Source organism: Macaca nemestrina, chromosome 3 (assembly GCF_043159975.1).
Source record: "Macaca nemestrina isolate mMacNem1 chromosome 3, mMacNem.hap1, whole genome shotgun sequence".
Lineage (NCBI taxonomy): Eukaryota > Metazoa > Chordata > Mammalia > Primates > Cercopithecidae > Macaca > Macaca nemestrina.
The window spans coordinates 138,600,682-138,614,709 of record NC_092127.1 but is presented as its reverse complement, the minus strand read 5'-3'; the positions used below and the strand labels follow the sequence as shown (position 1 = coordinate 138,614,709).

General features: G+C 41.6%; 1 protein-coding gene across 1 annotated transcript in view; it reads left to right on the top strand.

Annotated features, from left to right (window-relative positions):
* LOC105477270 (protein phosphatase with EF-hand domain 2) overlaps positions 1 to 13,005 on the top strand; it is a 40,100-nt gene extending 27,095 nt beyond the window's left edge. Inside the window, exons 13-17 of the mRNA XM_011733707.2 lie at positions 16 to 158; positions 4,956 to 5,062; positions 6,014 to 6,177; positions 8,461 to 8,548; positions 11,694 to 13,005. Of these exons, the coding sequence (XP_011732009.1) occupies positions 16 to 158; positions 4,956 to 5,062; positions 6,014 to 6,177; positions 8,461 to 8,548; positions 11,694 to 11,947 (756 nt within the window). The 3' untranslated portion in view covers positions 11,948 to 13,005. The remainder of the gene's footprint in view (positions 1 to 15; positions 159 to 4,955; positions 5,063 to 6,013; positions 6,178 to 8,460; positions 8,549 to 11,693) is intronic.
* The last annotated feature ends 1,023 nt before the right edge of the window (positions 13,006 to 14,028 follow it).

Below are 14,028 nucleotides of genomic sequence, written 5' to 3'. Positions count from 1 at the left end.
TCTGTTTTGATGTAGGTATTAACGATCTTTTCTGCCTCCAACTACTATGAAGTTGGCAGCAACAGAGGGGCCTATGTCAAACTGGGGCCAGCCCTGACCCCACATATCGTGCAGTATCAAGCTAACAAGGTGACCAACACACTCACCATGAGGCAAAGGCAAGACTTTTCAATGAGTGGTTTTCAGAAAAAAATTATAGTGTTTATAGAATCTTTGAATGAAGTGTCAAACGTTATATTTATCCAAATTCTACGTGAGAATTCAGAATTTGGCTATGTCACATGAAGTTCTATTAATGTGATAGACATTAGAGTAGAGGAGTCTCTTCCTTCTCCTCCACACACTGCTAATAGCTCTATCTACCCGTCATTAATGGGAGCAACAAATTTTTTTTCTGTAGAAATTATTTTCAGTGGGGCACAGTGGCTTATGCCTGTAATCCCAGCACTCTGGGAGACTGAGGCAGGAGGATAGTTTGAGCCCAGGAATTCCAGACCAGCCTGGGCAACATGGCAAAACCCCATCTCTACAGTAAATACAAAAATTAGCCTGATGTGGTGGCGTGCTCTTGTAGTCCCAGCTACTTGGGGGACTGAGCGGGGAGGATAGCTTGAGCTTGGGAGGTGGAGTTTGCAGTGAGCCAAGATTGTGCCACTGCACTCCAGCCTGAGTGACACAGCAAAACTGTCTCAAAAAAACAAAAACAAAAAAAAAAAAAAGAAGAAGAAATTATTCTCCATGGCTGCGTCTTGGGTAAAGTCTGCTTACTAAACCACTAAGTCTTTCTAAAGTTACTCTTCTATTTTCTCTCATCTTTAACGGGTTTGTGTTACCCCTACAAGCCACAGCCAGAGGTTCTTTCACTGTCTGGAGATTTGGCAGGTGAAATTCAGTGCACATATTTGTTAATGAGGCCCCTTTCTTTCTGGAAGGAAGCATGTAATATTATTTGAATGGTAGCTTTTGGCCGGGCATGGAGGCTCACGTCTGTAATCCCAGCACTTTGCGAGGCCAAGCCGGGTGGGTCATTTGAGGTTAGGAGTTTGAGACCAGCCTGGCCAACATGATGAAACCCTGTCTCTACTAAAAATACAAAAAATTTAGCCAGGCGTGGTGGTACACACCCGTAATCCCAGCTACTCGGGAGGCTGAAGCAGGAGAATCACTGGAACCCAGGAGGCAGAGGTTGCAGTGAGCCGAAATCACGCCACTGCACTCCAGCTTGGGTGACAGGCGAGACTCTGTCTCAAAAATTAAATAAATAAATAAATAAATAAATAAATAAATAAATAGTAGCTTCTGAGATGATTCTGAGTTCTTAGTTGAGAGATTACCACCACAAAATGTTATAAAGAATTTATATGTGTAGTCTCACAGTGAATTTATGCAACAGATATTGTTATTAATTTCAGTTTTGTAGAGGAGATTATTAAAGAACCAAGGTTAAATCAGCTGACCTGTGGCCACACAGCTAGTCCTTGAGTGAAGGTAGTTCTTGACCGATGCAATTCTATTTCAGAACCCACACTTTTAATGTCTATGCAATATTGCCTCCCATAGCAAAGATGGCCTCAGAGTATATAAGATGCTAACAGATACAGTTTTAGTGCCACTAAACATGCTTCTTTAAATATTCAGCCTAACAGAGCTAGAAATTAAGATAGGCAAAGTTAGCATGAATCAGGTGGATAGAGAACATGTTAGTATTTAGCATTTACCCTTGTGTAAGTGCTATAAAAGTACATTATTTTAAATCATTCTCAAGTTATTAAATATAGGCCAGCCTCACTTAAAAAGAAGAATTATGTAAAAATAAAAACTCACCAAGTGAATGTCAGACCTACTGCGCAGCAAAATCATCTGTGGAGCTTTATAAAAAGTCAGCCATTTGAGCCTCACCCAGCCCTACCGAATTAGAATCTCCAGGGGTGAGCCCTGGTACCTGGAGCACAGAACTGTGATCCCATAGGATGTAGGGGTTGTCTCTGCAAAAAGAGTCACTGTAGAGAATCCTAGAAATAGTGTGTTTCAATAAGATAGTCAAAAAGCATTCAGCTCTTTGAAACCTTCATTGATTGCATTAAATAAGTATAACATCACCTGATTTATCACTTATCCAGTGACTTCAACTGTAGGAGCACAGTGGAGAACTTAGAAAAAAGGAGGGAAATGTCACTGAGCAACCATAATTGATGATGTCTCAATGTCCATAAAGCCAAGAAAACATGCTTTTTTTTTTTTTTTTTTTTTTTAAATGAGACAGGGTCTCGGTCTGTCACCTAGGCTGGAGTACAGTGGCATGATGACAGGTCACAAGAGATCCTCCCACCTCAGCTACCTGACACCTGGGACTACAGGCATGCGCCACCACACCCAGCTACTTTTTAAAATTTTTTGTAGAGACAGAGTCTCACTATTCTGCCCAGGCTGGTCTCAAACTCCTGAGCTCAAGTGATCCTCCTGCCTTGGCCTCCCAAAGTGCTAGGATTACAGGTGTGAACCACCATGCCTGGCCTGATAACATGCTCTTCTTAGAGGAATCCTCAGTCAGAATTCATTTACTTTTTGTTTCAATTCACTTCTCACAATAATAGCAGAGCCAGCTTGGAGCCATCACAGCCAGTTGGATATCTGGCCTCCCTCCTTGGTAGCTATGTGACCTCGACCTAATTACTATCTCTGGCCGTAATGGGCATAATGGACTTAATGTTATTGTTCCTTCTTCAATGAGTGTTGAGGGATGAATGAGATAATCCATGTAGAGCTCTGCATTTAGTAAGTGTTTACTAAGTGTTGCTTGACGTACAGACAGGAAAGCCTTCTACATCCAGATAGCTTTCAAGGGCATTGCCCTACTCCATCCCTGCATAACTCTCCATGACTACAGATTACCAGGAGCAGCTTAAATGCTTTGTCTAACTAGTGGTTCTTAAACTTTCTAGGAGTCCCATGCTTCTGTTAGCCTCTGATAAAACAACAAGCTGTCTACAAAATATCACATATGCTCACATACCTGTGAAATTTGGGGTGAGTTTTAGGTGGTTCACACTTTCTTTTCCTTTTGTAGAGACAGGGCCTTGCTCTGTCACCAAGGCCAGAGTATAGTAGCGTGATCATAACCTCAAATTCCTGGGCTCAAGCAATCCTCCTGCCATAGTCTCCCAAGTAACTGAGATTACAGGCATGCACCACCACGCCTGGCTAATTTTAAAGTTTTTTTTGGTAAAGAAACCCAGCCTAGCTGTGTTGCCCAGGGTGGTCTTGAGCTCCTGGCCCCAAGCGATCCTCCCACTTCAGCCTCCCAAAGTGCTGGGATTATAAGCATGAGCCACCATGCTTAACTGGTTCACACCTTTTTTTTTTTTTTTTTTTTTGAGACAGAGTCTCACTCTGGTTGTTCAGGCTGGAGTGCAGTGGCACGATCTTGCTCACTGCAATCTCGACCTCCCAGGCTCAGGTGATTTTCCCACCTCAGCCTCCCAAATAGCTGGGACTATAGGCATGTGCCACCATGCCAGGCTAGGTTCACACTTTTTTTTTTTGAGACAGAGTTTCACTCTTATTGCCCAGGCTGGAGTGCAATGGCACGATCTCGGCTCACCACAACCTCCGCCTCCCAGGTTCAAGCAATTCTCCTGCCTCAGCCTCCCTCGTAGCTGGGATTATAGGCATGTGCCCCCACACCCAGCTAATTTTGTATTTTTAGTAGAGACGGGGTTTCTCCATGTTGGTCAGGCTGGTCTCGAACTCCCGACCTCAGGTGATCCACCGGCCTCGGCCTCCCAACGTGCTGGGATTACAGGCGTGAGCCACCGCGCCCAGCCGGTTCACATTCTTTCAAGGGTCTATGTAGCCCACTTAAAGACTGTCATGTTAAATGCCTTCAACTGCAGTAAGATTTTCATCAAACATGATTTAATTTTTTTTAACTTTTAACACTGGAAAAGATAGGTTATCTGGTCATTATTTATAGAATGATTGGTTCCTCAGTAAGATATTACAAGTAATGTACGCTTACCTTTTATCTCTTTTTATATTCTTTTTTTTTTTTTTTTTTTTTGAGACAGGGTCTCACTTTGTCACCCAGACTGCAATGCAGTGATGCGATCTTGGCTCACTGCAGCCTCTACCTCCTGGGCTCAAGTGATCCTCCCACCTCAGCCCCACGAGCAGCTGGGACTACAGGGATGCGCCACCACGCCTGGCTGGTTTTTTTTCTTTTTTTTTGTATTTTGAGTAGAGAGGGGTTTTGCCATGTTACCAAGGCTGGTCTTGAACTCCTGGGCTCAAGGAATCCACCCACCTTGGCCTCCCACAGTGCTGGGATTACAGGCATGAGCCACCACCCCAAACCTCTTTTTATATTCTTGTTCATTCAACTACACATATTTATTGAGCACTTGCTTTAAGCCAAGTACTGTGCCCAGCATTGTTCTATTGACCCAATAAGAATGAAAAAACTAAACTAGTGTTATTTTGTTATTCATAAATTTTGCCTTCTGTTTCACATGATAATAAATTACAAGGAATGCATAATAATTGTGATAACAGATACTATTTGGTGAGTGCTTTCTATGTGCCAGGCTTTCTTCTAAGTGCCGTACATGAAATATTATAATCTTCACAATAATCCTGTGTGGTAGAGATAGGTACCGTTTTAATCACTGTTTTACAGGTGGGGAAATTGAAGCACAGGATGATGAGATAACTTTACCACAGAGGTGATCTTTCTCCAGAACTTCTCTAACCACTGTCCCATACCAGGAAGGACAGCGGCGTTCCCCATGCTCATCCTGTTTGTGTACAACAGGGAAGAGTAAAGGAGCTCTCCCTCAAGAACTGAGCTCTTGGGAGACTGATAAGTTAAGAAAGAGAGAGTAGAAATATAGTAAAATCTCCAAGTATTTCTTCTATACCAGTGTGTTAAAATGTTGCTTTTTCATCTCCTGTTCCAGGATTAGCAGAGTGGAGGAGTCGGCTCTGAGAGCACTGAGGGAGAAGCTGTTTGCTCATTCTTCAGATCTTCTCAGTGAATTTAAGAAGCATGATGCAGATAAAGTCGGTAAGAATGATGAAGTTAAAGATTCACAGAGGAGGGAAGCTAGCCAGAAAATCTCTGTCTTACACTAGTTAACAAATAAATATTTGTTGCTTTAATGAGTGACCCAAAGTCCCCTTTGGCTATATCCTCCATTTTATTCAACTTAATGTCTCATTTATTCTAACTAAATTTTAAAATTCTAAGCTTTTAACAAAATATGAACTTGGCCAAATAGAGAGGGTGAAAAGAAATAGAGTCAGCGAAGGGTAACATGGCCAGAACCAAGCAAAGGACAAGTGGGAGAAGTTATAAGAGTATAAGACTGGCAAAAGACCAATGGCTTGACTTGTTGAAGTTGAGTGTGTGCTTAGCTATTTCATGATTAGCCAAGCTAGAAATGTTGTCTGCTCAACTAATGGAATTTCTAATGGACATTGACTAAATATATCCCTATTTAAAAACAGCAGTAACATTTATGAATTCATAGTAATATCTTTTCATGTACACATACTGTAGCCTTCCAAGAGTTTCAGTGAATGATCTATTCCAAGGAATTTAGGTGATTTAATTCTTTTTAAATAACCAGTGTGTAGGTATATAATGTTTTATGATATTATTTACAAGACTCTTATGTGGCTTGCAGAAGTATTTCCAGATTCAGTAAACAAAAATGTAAAATGCCTAATTAAGTTTGAATTAGACAGGGAGACAACAAATAATTTTTATGCAATATTTGGCACTTTTATGTACTTTATGGTCTGTCTTCAATAAAATTTAACTGGACGTCTTGTATTTTATCTGGCAAGCCTAGCTTCCAACCAACTTTGCCACTACCAACAAAAATAGTGACAGTCCCCATTATTTCTATTACCTGCAGATAGTAAGAAGGCTGTCAGGATAAAAATATACACACCATTGGGCAGGAAACTAGACTTCTAGGTGACAAGTCAACAAGTTCGCTCTCACCTGTAGGTTTGATCACCTTGAGTGACTGGGCAGCAGCGGTGGAGTCTGTGTTGCATTTAGGACTGCCATGGCGGATGCTGAGGTCACAGCTGGTGAACAGCTCAGCAGACAACATGCTGGAGTACAAGTCTTGGCTGAAGAACTTGGCCAAGGAACAACTGAGCCACGAGGTGACGGTGTGGTAATGGTGAATGAGAGCACCTGTGGACTATGATACTCCTTAGAGAGAACTTGAGTCAGAAACAACCAATTAGTAATAACCCAAAAAGCTGGATGGGTGAGAAAGGGGAATAACTATTTCTTGAGTTTCTATGTGTCAGGCTTTGTGTTAAGTGGTTTTCATACGTTGCCTCAGTTAATCCTCAAAACCACTCCAAGAGATACATATTATCAGCACCATTACTGCCCACAGCGGTTAGCAACTTGCCTGAGGTCATAGAATGACTGAGTTGGGACTCAAGCCAAGGTCTGTCTTACCTCAAGGCCCATTTTCTTTCCTCAACACCATGGTGCTTACCCTACTTAAAAAAGTATTTATTCAATAACTACTTATAGAATATGTAATGTATGTGCAACCTTGGGCTAGGTACTTCTTTTAACAATGTTATTGCAATATAATTCACATACCATGCAATTCATCCATTTAAAGTGTACAATTCGGCTGAGTGTGGTGGCTCACTCCTGTAATCCTAGCAGTTTGGGAAGCTGAGGAGGGTGGATCACTTGAGGCCAGGAGTTTGAGACCAACCTGGCCAACATGGGGAACCCCCGTCTCTTCTTAAAATACAAAAATTAGCCGGATATGTTGGCATATGCCTGTAGACCCAGCTATTGGGAGGTGAGGTGGGAGAATCGCTTGAACTCAGGAGGCAGAGGTTGCAGTGAGCCAAGACCATGCCACTGCACTCCAGCCTGGGCAACGCAGCGAGACTCTGTTTAAAAAAACAAATCTGAAAGGCTCCAAAGTCCAAAACTTTTTAAATGCCAACATGATGCCACAAGTAAAAAATTCCACATCTGACACCTTTGCTTTCTGATGGTTCGATGTACACAAACTTTGTTTCATGCACACAATTATTAAAAATATTTTATAAAATTACCTTCAGGCAGCCGGGCATGATGGCTCATGCCTGTAATCCCAGCACTTTGTGAGGCCAAGGTAGGCAGATCACCTGAGGTCAGGAGTTCGAGACAGCCTGACCAATGTGGAGAAATCCCATCTCTACTAAAAATACAAATATTAGCCGGGCGTGGTGGTGCATGTCTCTAATCCCAGCTACTCAGGAGGCTGAGGCAGGAGAATCGCTTGAACCCGGGAGGCGGAGGTTGCAGTGAGCTGAGATCAGGCCACTGCATTCCAGCCTGGACAACAAGAGCAAAACTCTGTCTCAAAGTAAACAAACAAAAATTACATTCAGGCTAGATGTATAAGGTGTATATGAAACAAAAATTAATTTTGTGTTTAAACTTGGGTCGCATACCCAAGATATCTCATTATATACAGGTAAATATTACAATGTCCAAAAAAATCCAAAATTTAGAACATTTCTGGTCCTAAGTGTTTTAGACAAGGCATACATAACCTGTGTGTGCAACCATCACCACAGTCAATTTTGGAAGATTTTCATCATGGGTGAGGTGCTTCTTAAACCACTAGATTATTTGGTGGGCTGAACTGGGTAGAGGGAATGGAGGGATGGCAAAATATTTTCAGATTTTTTCAAGAATGTGTGATTGTCAGGGTTGATTGTGTGTGTGTGTGTGTTTTTGTTTTTGTTTTCGTTTTTGAGACGGAGTCTCGCTCTGTCGCCCAGGCTGGAGTGCAGTGACCTGATCTCAGCTCACTGCAAGCTCCGCCTCCCGGGTTTACGCCATTCTCCTGCCTCAGCCTCCCGAGTAGCTGGGACTACAGGCACCCGCCACCTCGCCCAGCTAGTTTTTTTGTCCTTTTTTTTTTTTTTTTTTTTTGAGACGGAGTCTCGCTGTGTCGCCCAGGCTGGAGTACAGTGGCCGGATCTCAGCTCACCGCAAGCCCCACCTCCCGGGTTTACGCCATTCTCCTGCCTCAGCCTCCCGAGTAGCTGGGACTACAGGCGCCCGCCACCTCGCCCGGCTAGTTTTTTGTATTTTTTAGTAGAGACGGGGTTTCACCGTGTTAGCCAGGATGGTCTCGATCTCCTGACCTCGTGATCCGCCCGTCTCGGCCTCCCAAAGTGCTGGGATTACAGGCTTGAGCCACCGCGCCCGGCCTTTTGTACTTTTTAGTAGAGACGGGGTTTCACCGTGTTCGCCAGGATGGTCTCAATCTCCTGACCTCGTGATCCGCCCGTCTCGGCCTCCCAAAGTGCTGGGATTACAGGCTTGAGCCACCGCGCCCGGCGATTGTGTGTTAATTATATATTGGAAGAAGCCTAAACATATGACAAAGAAGGAAAATGAATTTTTTCTTGCAGAACATACAATCAAGTTTGCTGGAAACACTGTACCGAAACCGATCCAACCTGGAGACCATTTTTAGGATCATAGACAGTGATCATTCAGGTAAAGGCACTCATTATTCTATCACTTTTGACGCACTGCAAGTATTTTACCTCAAACCCTTAATGTCCTTCCTGGTTCATCTCCACTCAGGCATTTGGAGAGCAAGGTAAGAAGATTAGTGCTTATAAATGGCAGAAACTAGGAAAGTACTTGAGTAGTATAAGCAGCCCATAGAGAAAGAAGTGGGGCAGAGAAGAATGAAGACAAACTGAATGAAAGCTTCTTATAGGAAGAATAATTATTAGAAGATGTGATATCCTCTGGGCATGGTGGCTCCTGCCTGTAATCCCAGCACTTTGGGAGGCCGAGGCGGGTGAATCACCTGAAGTCAGGAGTTCGAGACCAGTCTGGCCAACACGGCGAAACCCAGTCTCTACTAAAAATACAAAAATTAGGCGGGTGTCGTGGCACATGTCCGTAATCCCAGGTACTTGGGAGGCTGAGGCAGGAGAATCGCTTGTACCCGGGAGGTGGAGGTTGCAGTGAGCCGAGGTTGTGCCACTGGACTCCAGCCTCGGTGACAGAGTTGAGACTCTGTCATTAAAAAAAAAAAAAAAAGCAAAGAAAGATGTGATATCCTTTACAGTACCATCGAAGATAACCACAAAGTAATGAAAAGTGCTTAGAATAGAAAGGCGTTTGCAACCTCACTCCCAAAACTTTTTTTTAACTTTAAATTTTGAAATAATTATAGATTCACAGGAAGTTACTAAAAAAATGTGTGGTGAGGTCCTGTACATCCTCATCCTGTTCCCCCACATCCTGTTCCCCCAATGGTCCAAAGGCTTTTTTCAATGTTATTATTGGTTTCTTTTGAGGCATAATTCACAAACCACATAATTCACCTGTGTAAAGTACTCAATTTAGTGGTTCTTGGTAAAGTCACAAGATTGTATAACCATCACCACTATCTAATTTTAGAACTTTTTTTTTTTTTGAGACAGAGTCTCCCTCTGTCACCCAGGCTGGAGTGCAGTGGCACAGTCTTGGATCACTGCAATCTCCAACTCCTGGGTTCAGGTGATTCTCCTGCCTCAGCCTCCCAAGTAGCTAGGATTACAGGCATGTGCCACTACACCCGGCCAATTTTTTTTTTTTTTTTTTGTATTTTTAGTAGAGACAGGATTTCACCATGTTAGCCAGGATGGTCTTGATCTCCTGACCTCGTGATTCGCCCGCCTAGATCTCCCAAAGTGCTGGGATTACAGGCGTGAGCCACTGCGCATGGCCTAGAACACTTTAATCACCCCAGAAAGAAATCTCATACCTATTAGCAATTACTCCTCATTCCCTATCCCTCCTCCACGAGTCCCTGGCAACCACTAATCTACTTTCCGTCTCTATGGATTTGCCTATTCTGGACATTTGATATAAACAGAATCATGCAAAATATGGCCTTTGGTGTCTGGATTCTGTCACCTAGCCTGTGTTCAAGATTCATCCACGTTGCAGCAGTATCAGTTTTTCGTTCCTTTCTAATGACTGAATAATATTCCATTGTGTGGACAGAACTTTTATTTATCCAGTCATTAGTTGATAGACTTTGGATTGTTTCTACTTTTGGCTACTATGAACGATGCTGCTATGAACATTCATGTGTGACTTTTTGTGTCAATATATGTTTTCAATTTTCTTGGGTATATACCTAGGAGTGTAATTGCTTGGTCATATGGTGATTCTATGTTTAACTTTTTGAGGACTTACCAAACCGTTTCTCACAGTAGCTGTACCTGTTTATATTGCCACCAACAATGTATGAGGGTTCCAATTTCTCTACATCCTCACCAATGCCTGTTATTTTCCATTTTTGTTTTTTGTGGGTTTTTTTTTTTTTTTAGTTTTTATTATACCCGTTCTACTGTAGTTTTGACTTTCATTTCCTTAATAACTAATGATGTTGAACATTTTCATGTGCTTATTGGCCATTTGTATATCTCTTTCGGAGATATGTCTATTCAAATCCTTCGTCCATTTTTAAATTGAGCTATTTGTCTTTTTATTTGAGTTGTAAGAGTTATTCATATATTCTGGGTACTAGGACATTATCAGACATATGCTTTGCAAATTTTTTTTTCTGATTTTGTGGATTGTCTTTTCACCTTCTTGGTAGCGTCCTTTGATGCCTGAAAGTTTTTTTTTTTTTGAGACGGACTCTCACTCTGTCACCTAGGCTGGAGTGCAATGGTACAATCTTGGCTCACTGCCACCTCCGCCTCGTGGGTTAAAGTGATTCTTCTGCCTCAGCCTCCTGAGTAGCTGGGACTACAGGCACCTGCCACCATGCCCGGCTAATTTTTGTATTTTTAGTAGAGACATGGTTTCACCATGTTGGCCAGGCTGGTCTTGAACTCCTGACCTTGTGATCTGCCTGCCTCAGCCTCCCAAAGTGCTGGGATTACAGGCGTGAGCCATCGCACCCAGCCTGATACCCAAAAGTTTTTAATTTTGAAAAAGTACAATTTACTTTTTCTTTTGTTGTTTATGCTTTTGGTGTTATAGCTTTTTTAGCTATAAAACTGTTGCATAACCTAAGGTCACAAAGATTTACACTTATGTTTGCTTCTAAGAGTTTTAGAGTTTTAGCTCTTACATTTAGGTCTTTGATCCATATCGAGTTAGTTTTTTTATATAGTGTTAGGTAGGTGTCTAGCTTTACTCTCTTTGCATGTCCATATCTGGTTGTCCCACATCATTGTTGAAAAAAACTATTCTTTACCCATTAAATGATCTTGGGACCCTTGTAGAAAATCAATTGACTATAGATATATGGAGTCCAAAGGATTTTAATGGCCAGAATAAATTAGTATATGTTTGAGATGATTAAATGCAGGGTTTCTCAATAGTGGTACTGTTGACATTTATTAGAGGTCAGTAGCACCTCACCTCCATCTTAGTTATAACAAACAATAATGTCTCCAGACATTGCCAAATGTCCCCTGGAGGGAGGGGAGCAAAATTGCTCCCAGCTGAAAATCTTTGGTGAGCCAATGGTTTGTGTGATCCTCTCGGAAGTTTAAATTAGATACTAGACTTTGGGTATCTCTCTGTTAAGCAGTAGGGAACAGGTGCCCTTGTAAGAATGTCAGAGGAAATGAACATTAAAAACTAGACTAACACACTGAAGTGATTTCCTCCCTCTGATAAGGGTTCATCTCACTGGACGAGTTCAGGCAGACCTGGAAGCTGTTAAGCTCCCATATGAATATCGACATTACAGATGACTGCATCTGTGACCTTGCCCGGAGTATTGATTTCAACAAAGATGGCCACATCGATATTAATGAGTTCCTGGAGGCCTTCCGCCTTGTGGAGAAATCCTGCCTGGAGGGCGATACCTCAGAATGCCCACAAGCTACAAATGCTAAAGACAGTGGCTGCAACAGTCCAGGTGCATGCTAAGAACAGCCTGGTCTTCATCACCCAAAGTGCCTCATAGGCAATGCTCAGCTCCTCGCTAGACTATCTCCCTTATTCTCCATGTGAAACTTTATGATGAAAATTTACCTATCTATATGCATCGGAATCACCTGTGTATTTCAGTGTGGAGGGGTGGGTTGGGGTGTTGTGTATGTATGTGTTTTAAGTATATGAGTGCCCCAACCCCATCTCACAATCTTCACAAAGTAGAACTTAGTGTTTTTAAATTCTAAATTCTGAAGTCTACTTCAATTAAGAACCACTGACAATTTAACTCCCTCGTTGTTTTTATTTTATATATATATATTTTTTTTGAGATGGAGTTTCTCTCTTGTTGCCTGGTCTGGAGTGCATTGGCGTGATCTCAGCTTACCGCAAACTCTGCCTCCCAGGTGATTCTCCTGCCTCAGCCTCCTGAGTAGCTGGGATTACAGGCATGTGCCACCACACCAGGCTAATTTTGTGTTTTTAGTAGAGATGGGGTTTCTCCATGTTGGTCAGGCTGGTCTTGAACTCCTGACCTCAGGTGATCCACCCTCCTCAGCCTCCCAAAGTGCTGGGATTATAGGCATGAGCCACTGCGCCCAGCCTATTTTATACTTTTTAGTTATTGTCTTAAAAATGTCATATTGGTAAAGGAAAGTTATTTAAAAATTGTAATTCCATGAACCAAGCATATGGATTTTCTTCATTATTTACTTTTTCTTACTTGTTACTGTAGTGTTTATATAATTTTATGTTCTGCTTTAAAAAAAAAAAATGCATATCTGATTGTAAACCCTCTCCCATGTGTTTCCCTTGTGATTCTGTATTCTTCATGATTATTAGTTTAATGCTTGCATAATTTTCTTTGAAGTGGACATGCTATAATCTATGCAGCCATGCTCCGATTGTTAAACATGTATATTATTTCCACTTTTTCGTTATTAGAAATAACACTAGGGAGAGCATTAGAACAAATACCTAATGCATGCAGGGCTTAAAACCTAGATGATGGGTTGATAGGTGCAGTAAACCACCATGGCACATGTATAACTATGTAAAACAAACCTGCATGTTCAGCACATGTATCCCAGAACTTAAAGTAAAATTAAAACAAAAAGAAATAACACTGCAGTTAATAACATAGTGCATACAGCTTGTTTTACGCATATCTTTTTAATTTTATGTTTTAGTGGTATAAAATCCCAGGAATGGGATTACTTTGACAAAGGATGTTTGTCAAATTAGTCTAGGTGCTTCACAGAAACAGAAGCAATATGATATTTACATAAGTATTTACTATAAATAATTGGCTTACATGATTATGGAGGCTGAGAAGTCCTAAGATCGGCAGCTGGTAAGCTGAAGAACCAGGAGATCCAATGGTGTAAGTTCCAGTCTAAGTCCAAAGGCTTGAGACTCAGAAGAGCCAATGGAGTCAGTTTCAGTTCATGTTTGAGTAGGCAGGAAAAAACCAATGTCCCTGCTCAAAGGCAGTGAGATAGAGAAAAATAATTCTTTCTTATTCATCCCTTTATTATATTCAGGCTTTCAACAGATTGGATGAGGTCTACTCACCTTGGTAAGGACAATCTCCTTCACTCAGCCTACAGATTCAAATGTTAAATCTCATCCAGAAACAGCCTTACAGACACACCCACATATAATATTTAACCAAATATCTAAATATCCTGTGGCTCAATCAAGTTGACGAGTTGACACGTAAAGTCAACCATCACAAGTATGAACATTTTAATGGCATGATACATACTGCCAGGTTGCTCTTCAGAACTGGGCTTACCGATTTTACCATAAACTCATAAGCTTTTAGTGGGATCATTGCTAACTTCTGCTAAAGGTGAATGATAGTGCTTCCATGATATTTTACTATGGATTTATGTGATTAATATCCAAAACTGTCTCCACTATCTCATTTTATTGATAAACTAAGGAAATTGAGGTTTAGAGAACTTGCTGGGTATGTGTGATCTAAGTTACTAACACAACCAGGACTGGAACCCATGATTTCTGCCTCCACCTAGGATTTTTTCCAGTTATACCCATGACTATATTATCTGTTT